At 40.0% G+C, this 10,286-nt stretch overlaps 1 protein-coding gene across 1 annotated transcript; it reads left to right on the forward strand.

The window, feature by feature from the left end:
- Positions 1 to 6,614: 6,614 nt before the first annotated feature.
- Positions 6,615 to 9,428, forward strand: chst3a (carbohydrate (chondroitin 6) sulfotransferase 3a; the record flags this gene model as incomplete). The annotated part of the gene is made up of 3 exons (XM_083922611.1): positions 6,615 to 6,760; positions 7,487 to 8,038; positions 8,732 to 9,428. 3 exons carry the CDS (start codon positions 6,615 to 6,617, stop codon positions 9,426 to 9,428), a joined length of 1,395 nt encoding a protein of 464 aa, XP_083778737.1.
- Between the last annotated feature and the right edge of the window lie 858 nt (positions 9,429 to 10,286).

The following is a 10,286-nucleotide window of genomic DNA, read 5'->3' on the forward strand; positions in this document are numbered from 1 at the left end:
ATCATTGGATCTGGATTACTGTCATTAAAAGGCAAGGCCAAAGTGTGTCTAAATAGGCTCAGTGTATCCTGTAATATAAGTATCACTATCATCCCCTGACACGAATGTACAATGTCTTGAATCGTGTTGTTGCCTTGATGGGCCTCTTCAGTTATACTTTAAATATCAAAATCACACCTGTGGTTTAGAATACATGACAACAAACTGAATTCAAGGAACACAGCAGCAGGGGATGAAACATTGGTGGTAATATGACATTGTCATCTTTCACTGGGACCAAAACACATCAAGGAAGTTCTGCTACAACATCAACAACCAGTTCAACCTCTCAGATTGTTCCTAGAATTAAATCCAAACATAGTGTACCTGTTTATGGTGCTGTAAATACCTGGGACACACTTCAAGGAGATCTGCAACTTTCTTAAACATGACTACCACTCAAATCCAAGCAAACACATTTGTCTGCCATCACTTTTAATTGCACAATGCATATTAAATGTTATTCTTGCACCTATTCTATTATTATTATTTTTTACTTGGATTGGGCTGTATTTTCCTTTTAGTTTGCTTTTTATTATCCCACCCTCTTTTTTTATTATTTATATTAATGACTTACACATAAAGTACTTTGCATTATCCTGTGTATGAAAATGTTCTGTACAGTTCCTTTATAATACTTTTACTTAAATTATAAGAAAGGGTAAAAAGATGTATGGTTGGTTTGAGGTAAAAAACAACAAAAAAAAACAACTTAAATTGATGCAGACTATATAAAAACTAAGAAAAAAAATACAAGTGAGATTAAAATTAAACGAAAAACAATTCTGTACCACGTGTAGCCAGTTATGTTATCATAATAAATAATAGCTCAGGCATTTAAATGCATTTCATCTCCAAATGACACGAAATTATTACATGAGAAAATCTCCCCTCAGCAACATTTGGGTTTGCTGTGTCTGATTACATTTTGTGGTTGAAGTTTAAAGCACGTTTTTGGACATAAATCAAGAAGGGATGTTGACAGAGTCGAGAGAACTGCAAGTAAAATTAGTTTGGCTCCAGTCCTGGTCATGACTCTGAAACGTGAGGATCCATAAAAAAGTCAAATCAACATGGAGACTACCAAACAACAGTTTATCACTATGACATCAAGAACATTTTGGATTACAAGAATCCCAAACTGTCCACAAATACACAATGTATATATATATATATACACACATTCCAAATAACCAGTGTGTGTTTTTTTTCCAGCAGTTTGTTTAGTGTGTAGCATTAGTAAAACTATCATTTGACATATTTGTTTTTGGAATTGTAAAAAACAATTCTGCCTTGGTTAATCCTTGTTTTTCTCCTGCTTTTTAAAAAAGAAAAAAAAACAACTTGCAAAAATAAGATTTAGCAGGACCAAATTAGAAATGGAAACTGTATAAAGTGTAGCCCACATGGCTTGTGTCACTGCAGGATCACTCTTTCTGTTAGAGCACCTGTTGTCAAGATACCCAATTCAGCTTTACCATTTTGGATTATTATTGATAATCTCTAGTGCAGTTTGCCAAGGGCAGAGGTTCGCTTTTAGTCCTGGTCCACTCTAAAACTAGGTCACTCCTTTAATCTCTCCAGTATACTGTAGGTTAACAGCCTTTTCATTTCATAAACCTCAGAGAGTGCTAGCAGTGAGTGAATACAGAGTAGTGCAAAAAAATCCTAAAAGACATGACACACTACTTCTGCAGGAATCATCATGGATTGAAATGACCCCTAACAGCTGTCCTTTGAGGTGGTACTATCATTTATGAACATGAAGTCCTGTATTGGTCTAATACGATTTCAAAAAAACCTTGTGGCTTGGTTGTCACTTGAAACTCAGCAACATGCATGACCTTAGAGTAACTTACAATGCATGCAAAAAATAAATAAATACATGCAAAACAAGGAAAAACACATCAAAATCATTAATACAATTAAAGTAAACAAAACTGATGTTAAAATGCGGGTATGGAACCAAATAATAAAAGCCCTCCCACAAAAAATAATGTTGTAAAATATGTTTATTAAGTTTATATGCAATGCAATTGTGAAAATAAGGTGCATCAGATATTTTTGTAGGTAAATTTGATATGATGCTGATGTACGTCATGCTGACCTCTGGTGCTGAAACGCCTGTGCTCTCAGGCAGATGCACCACCAGGACTCTACATTCTTTTACACTGCTGCCCCCAAGAGGTGAAACACTGCTGGTGGACAATAAATGTCAAAATGTATTTCGTTTTTTTTTACGGTGTGCAGTATGTTTGAAAATGTTTATGAATCAATGTACGTATGTGTCTGGAATTATGGATAGAGTGTAACAGTGATCCTGAAGCAGCTAAATACAACCATCATTATTTTATCATTAAACCTTTTGTGACATGTAAACATCTTCAGTGAACAGGACATATAAGGATCACATGTACATGACAAAAAGATTGGACCAAATTAGAGAATTTCAAGATTCCTAAAGATCCGCATATCTTTTGGAAGTCAATGTGAAACGGGTCAAAACTGTCTTTCATATTCTAATAATGTGGAATATGATATACTTAATATATTACATCATACTTCATAGACTTGTATCATGCATTGTGTGATACTTTATTGTGAAAGGTAACAGTGATGATGAAAAATGGCTGCTGCTCGGCACAGGTGTTTTCAGTTAATCAAATTGATTAGACCTCTTCTCAGGACTGTGTGGGTGTGTATAGACCGTGATCGATTGACATCTTCATGAGACTGTTGCTAGGTTGCACCTGTTAAAGCGAAACAAGGTACCCCTTTATCATTTTTATTGGTAGATGAAGCTCTGTGACCTAATGAATTCCCATCAAAGCTTTGGTCAACCTTCAACCTGAGCAGAGTCTAATAGGCCAGAGCAGTGTGTGGGTGTTCAGAGCCTCTGACCTCCTCTAACAGGAGCCCAACACATAGCAGTCATCACAGGAAACATTTAGTATCTTCGTGAAGCACAACACGAGGCAGAAGAAGGTGAGTCTGCAGTCCCATCTGCAAGGTCTCTGTGACGCCCAAAGCAACGATAACAATGTGGTGCATGACACTGGTGTATGCTACATGTCCCTGTACAAATAAACATTTGATTTGATGAGTTCGCTCTACCTATACGTTTAAGTGGCTTATAGTTTACAAGGGCAACACGGGGTGCAGTCAGGAGACATTATAAAGAATGTTATAAAGTAAAACTGAAAGCAAAGGATGTTTTGGACGAATCAAGACCAAGATCAATAAGTGCATTTATTTCCAACTTTTAAAAAAAGCTTTACTGTTCGTTATCTTATTAATACCGTGTGTATCTAAATGTATGTATTTATATGTGAACATTCTCATAGACTTGCTTTTATGTGATGTCTTTTTTATTTCTCTTATCAATATTGTACTGCTATTATAAATATATTATAAATATCTGTTGTATATGTGTCTTGGTTTGTTTGGTATTGTTGTTTGGCTTTCTGTTGTTGATTTTGCTTCATACAGTAGCTCAGTCCATAGGTGACTTGGCTGGGAACCGCAGGGTCGCTGGTTCAAGTCCCCGTGTGGACCATGTATGGAGAGTGGACTGGTGGCTGGAGAGGTGCCAGTTCGTCTCCTGGGTGCTAGGTGCTGTTGAGCAAGACACCGAATCCTCCAACTGCTCGGGGCGCTGGTCACTGGCAGCCCCCTCGCTCTAACATCTCTCCTTAATTGCATGTATAGGTCCTGTTTGGGCCTGTGTGTGTAACATGTATAATAATAAGAGTGAAAAATTAAATTTCCCCAATTGCGGGATAAATAAAGTAATTCTTCTTCTTCTAGTATTATTATTTTAAGATGAACAAATATTGGTACCGGGTAAACTTGTTGCTCTGAAGATGTCTCAGGCACGTGACTTCACGGGCCTCAGTTTCCTTTAGATGACAGTAATTCCCAAACAACCGGAAAAAAACAAAATGTCAAGTTGTAACCTTCAAGGCAACACGCTTGCAACAATTACACGTGACTTCAATGACTAAAAAGTGCACAAAGTGGCATGGACTCACTTCCTCAAACAAGGGGGCTCTTTATACACCATCGCAGAGTGTTTGGGGGATCACGTGACCTCGCCTTCACAGGATGTCCCACGCGGGCAGAGCGGTGACGTGAAGCGTGGAGTGGAGTCACATCGCTCGCGCACTGGCATCCAGCACATGGGGAGAAAGTTGGAAAAAAGTTTCGATGACATTTTAACAACAAACATTTTTTTTTGAGGGGGCGAATTACTGCTAACACCCACCGGGCTGTCGGGGAAAATGTACAATTAGTGTGTCACCTCGATTATTTTTTAACCCCACATTTAATACAAATTGAATAAACAAACACTATTCTCGCTTGTCGTTCGTTTTTCGCTTTTCTTGTGTCGGTGTTTCTGCGAGACTTCCGTGCATCCGTGCTGCCTCCCATTCATCCTGCACAGGAGAGGAGCCCGCGTCCGAGGATACAATGAAGCAGTGTGTCCTTGTCCGACACAATGCAGCAAGATGCTACCGAGGGGACCGCACTGTTTCTCACAAGATTACGGACGGTTTTGCTCCAATGCAGAAGGAGACCAGCTAAAGGTTTGTAACACCACCCGAACATCTCCACATCTTATGTTTTTCTGTCAGGAAACGACTAGAGCTTTCTAAAACAACAACCTACAGAGTCACCGGCACACGGCGGAGCTTGTAAACATCCTGCTGCCATGCGCGAAAAACGCTTTAGCCTAATACATGATGGAAAGTCTATCACTATTCCCTCTGCTGCCGAACCATACGCGTGTTTGTGTTTCCTTCTATAATGCAGGTATACATTACGATTGTGCGAATATGGAGGCTGCCGTGTCCTCCACTATGATCAATAATTATTTCTTTCAGAGATGTGAGTTGCACATATAATCTTTTTTTTTAGCCCAGATTTAATTTCTAGTATGTGAACGCATCATGTTCTCATCTCATGTCATCAGAAATAATAGTATGCAGAAGTATTCATGAGTCTGTATTCATTCACTGGTTCAGTGGTGGGGGTGTTGGAAATGCTCCTGAATTGAACGCCCCCTCCCCCCCAATGACTGACTGCTGTTGTATTAGATGGGCACCACACACACACACACACACACACACACACACACACACACACACACACACACACACATAGGGGGTGGTTTTCTTCATTTCCAAATGACATTCATACTGAAAATCAACCAATCACATGTTAATAATATCCAGCACCTACACAAATGAGACCAGTTACCTACAAGAGTTAATTGTTTGAACTAACACCCCTGGATGAACAGCAAAGCATTCAGTGGGAATTTAGCTTTCAGCGTCTCCATGAGATGCTGCTCAAGGCTTTGAAGGCAGCCATTAATGTAATTTGTAGTGAGATGATAAACAGAGTGATGTGTGTTTCTGCTTGAGCAGATAGTCAGATTTGCCATACGCACCAGTGACTCTTGAATATGTAAAAGTGCTCAGCTCAAGTGCTTCAGCCTGACAGTTTGACGGCTATGGCGTATTAAGCTCAGATAATTGGGTGATATTTACTTACAGAGCACACAATCACTCCACAAAACTGTGTCTTTTTCCCCTTAATGATATGCTTTGTAGAAATTATTCACTGCCTTGACAGGTCCAAATGGTATTTCTGTGTTTGCGTGTGTGTAGACAGGGGCGTGACATTCTGCATTTCTTTTGGAGTAACTTTATTCAGAATTAAGAAATATGCTATACTGAATCATTTCAAATGATGCCATACTCGTTAATTTGTTCAAACGTGTTTCAGAGGAGCAATGTGACACCAATGTGGGCTTGTATACTACATAAATGTGGGCTGTCTTCCTAACTGCTTTGCCTCAATATTTATGAGTTCAGGCAGCCTGGATATCCATCCGTTTAACGTGGCGGAGTAACACAATACCCCCAAAGCATGGGAAGGATGCTACTACGGTTAATGATGCAGTAGTAGGTTTCGATACATCCAAGCTGTGACTTGCCCTGCAGCTCTCTGCTGATAAACTGACGTGTTGAGGCTTGTGCCTTGTGCCTTAATGGTTATTTTCGCAACTTGAAAAATGATACTTGTGAATTAACCTGTAAGATAAAGACTTACATATTCACCTTTTGAGTTATGAAAGTGGCTCTTTGTGAAAGAGATGGGGGGTGTTGAAATCACACAGTGCTGGATTCAAAAGTTGCCATGTCCCTGACTCAGAGCCATGTGGAAGAGTTCCACTGTGCTGTCATTGAAAACCAGTCTTGTTTACATGAACTCCCTACTCCCTCTCATCCGTCTTCTTCTTTATCCCCCAGACTGACCGAAAAGCAACCCTGAATGAATTTAAAACAATTTAGGTTTGTCTCTCAGAGCTAAGACGTGAATTTCACTTACTGGTTTATGTCTTCAGGGCAATCCAATATGTCTGTTGTATGATATAAAGGTAGTTTTGGGCATAGATTTTTACTGGATTCTTATTCAGGTATGATATATGTTTAGTGTCACATCTATTTTGTATACTCTGTCTTTACTGAAACGTCTTTCTCATTGCAGAATGAAGCTTTAGCCTCTGCATGATCAGCTATGACCAAAACACAGACTTGACTCTAGACGTCCAGTTACAAAGCCAGGACTCAAGAATGAAGACTAAATATGCAATTGTCTTCATCTGTATCGTGGCCCTGGTCATCATCGAAAAGGAAAGCAACATCCTATCAAGGTAAGAGAACAAAGAACAGTCTATAACTTGACTTATCTAAAGAAAATGCAGTGAGTCATAAGACATGTATTGAGGCACACCTTCTGGGTCTGGAGAAGTACCACTCTGGAAATGCACTTGTGCCAGAATCTGGTCTCTTTCTCACCTACTGTGTTTAACTTCTGTCCAAATATCCACATCACATTTGCAAATGTTAAGATAGCTAGTGGTCTGCTGCGATTGGGTTGAAGTACATCCTAGTGGCTAGAAGCTACCCTGTCACTTGAAAGTAAAAACAATGAGGTAAATATGCTATTTGCATTTTTGCTAAGTAAGATGAGAAGATTGATACCACTCTCATACCTATATCCTAAACATGACACTTCAGCAAGCAGCTGGAAACAGTTAGCCTGGCATTGTCCAAAGGTTGGAAAATGAACCAGCACTGATTAACATGCTACATCTCCCTTGTTTAACCCACATAAAGGCCAAAATGTAAAAATGTTAAGTTGCGGATTTACTGGGTTTTGTGTAAGACAATTTTTTTTAGAGGGCAGAAGTGGATTTTGTTACCTTATGACAGGGCCAGGCTAACTCCTTCTCTCTGACTAACTGTAAACTATTCATTTTAAGGAATTCAGTCCAAGGTCACGACTGGATCTGTTGTTGTAACTGGAACATACAGCAGTTCCCAGTAAAAGTATCAGCTACATGTAAAATATAAATAATACATCTCTGTCCCTTCAGGGTCTCTGATAAGCTGATCCAGAGGCAGATTCCACAGCAGACCCCACAGACTCCACTGGATTACAGCAACACTATACAAAATGGCTCCCTGACGATGCTCAAAATTTTGCTCTATAAACTCACCGGTACAAAAGGGAATTACTCAAGTCTCTCTGAGGAGCAAGAGGAGGAAGAACTAGATGATTTAGGCACGTACAGCTACAGCGGTGGCCGTAAGCACATATTACTCCTGGCCACCACACGAACAGGGTCCTCATTTGTTGGGGAATTTTTCAACCAGCATGGGGAGAACATGTTCTACCTGTTTGAGCCTTTGTGGCACGTCGAACGCATGCTGACCATGGCCTCAGAGGCAAACAACGGGACAGTGTTGTCAGGAATCTACCGGGATGTACTCCAGGGGCTCTTCCTATGTGATTTCTCTCCCCTTGAGAAGTTCATTTCGCCCCCACCTCAGGACCACGTCACCCCAGCTCTTTTCCGCAGAGAGTCCAGTTTATCGCTCTGTGAAGAATCTGTCTGCAGTCCTGTAATGAAAGATGTTTTTGAGAGGTATTGTAAATTCTCTAGATATCTACTGCTATTCATCAAACTTACAATGTTGGTTCAGTCTGAAAAAGGAACTAGAATTAAACTGTGATACAGTTGCAAAGAGGAAGGGAGAGGTATTCCATGTGAAAGTTTTCTTTTCTTTTCTTTTAATGTGATATCCTCAATGTTGTTTAACAGAGAACTAGACACCTCTTGGATAATTGAACAATACCATGGTTTATGTAATGTAAATCCTAAATGTGTTTCTCAAAAGTCTACTACTACGTATGAAACCTGTGAGCCTCAGTCAACTTTGCTGGTTGCAGAGCTGTAGCCTGTATCAGAAATAATTCAAATAAGCTTATACAAAGTAATTTCATGTGCATTTAACTTGTAGTGTTTTCCAAAACGAGACACTTGAAGACATCTTCTTTAGCGTTTAGGAAATTGTGATGGCCATTTCTCTCCTTCTTCTGAGCTCTTATAGACCAAAAAATTGATCAATACATCCAAAAAGTAATTGTTAGATTAACTGAGAATGACAGTAATACGTTGCAGCCCTATGAGAAAAAATATGGTGATTACATGTTTATACCAAAATACACCTTGGGAGTCATAGTTGACTTCACCCATAAGTTTTTGTCTCCACAGGCTGTTCCAGCTATTCTAAGAAAGATACCTTATCATATGCAAACTAAACCATTCTTGTCTTAGGTATCACTGTAAGACTCGTCGCTGTGGGCCACTGAACTTGACCCTTGCATCTGAATCCTGCCTTTCCAAGCAACACCACGCCATTAAGACTGTCCGTGTACGCCAGCTGGACACATTGCAGCCCTTGGTGGAGGATCCTCGCCTGGATGTGAGAGTGATCCAGCTAGTCCGAGATCCCCGGGCCATCTTAGCATCCCGCATGGTGGCTTTCTCTTCAAAGTACCAGACGTGGAAGGCCTGGGCGCAGGACGGCCAGGTACCTGAAGATGACGAGGAGGTGAAGAGACTCAAAGGAAACTGCGACCAGATTAGGATGTCTGCAGAGGTTGGGCTGAGCCAACCTCGCTGGCTGAGGAGACGCTACATGTTGGTGCGTTATGAGGATATCGCCCGCTACCCCATGCAGAAGGCAGAGGAGATGTACAGGTTCACAGGGATACCATTTAGTCCCCAAGCTAGGGATTGGATCCTGAGGAACACGCAGACCACACAGGGAGCTAGCGGGATTTACTCCACCCAGAAGAACTCATCAGAGCAGGCAGAGAAATGGAGATTTAGCATTCCCTTCACACTGGCTCAGGTAGTGCAGAAAGTGTGCGGACCTACCATGAAGCTGTTTGGGTACAGATTTGTGGATGATGAAAATACATTGCTCAATAAGTCCATAAGTTTGCTTGAAGAGAAACTATTTCATTAATGGAGAAGTCAAAAATATAACTGTGAACCTGCAAAGCGCTGCATGCGATGGATCAGAGCCAGGAGAAGCCATTATTGCACAAACCGAAGCTAGTAAGCAAAGGTGCCATTGAAGATTCAAAACGTTTTACTGTTGACTGAAGGATTTAGGACATACAATAATATCCATACTCACCAATGATGTGCCTCATTGTGAAAGATGAAGGGCAACTTGAGAAAGCAAAGTATTTATTTGTATTTCATTCAAAATGAAATAAGCATAGATGTCAAGCCTGACTTGTAAGAGATTCATATGTAAGATTTTATTGATAGTTGACCATGTTTAGACTTTCAGGGATAAACTAAAGTGAAAGTGTTTTGATTGTGTGTGTGTGTGTGTGTCTGAAAGAGAAAATGTTTCTGTTCATAGGATAAATAGCTGCTCCTTAATTCTGCCTAGGTCAACAACTTGTATTTTGATAGAGCTGTGCTTGATTAGGCAACTACAATCTAAAGTGATTCTATCACCATTAGACCTGTTGTACTTTTATAGGGCTTTACATATCTTACTCAGGTGAAGTGAATGGGGCATTGTCGTTTGTGGTGTCTTTATAAGGCGTATTCATATCTCCATGAAAGAATGCTGTGTGAAAATACAGAATGAAAGCCATTCTCAATAGATTATAAACAAAGCGCCAAGTACGATGGATATATAATACTCATGAGGTTATATGAAATGAATAGTGTAATGCTATGGAAGAATTATATCTTACTATAAATACTTAAATGTGTCTTCAACATACAAATGTTGACATTCCCAGTAGCTACAGTATATTAGTAATGTATTGTATCCCCTAGTGCTGCCTCTTCATCCCTAAGG

Source organism: Echiichthys vipera (assembly GCF_963691815.1).
Source record: "Echiichthys vipera genome assembly, chromosome: 11".
NCBI classification, from domain to species: Eukaryota; Metazoa; Chordata; class Actinopteri; order Perciformes; family Trachinidae; genus Echiichthys; species Echiichthys vipera.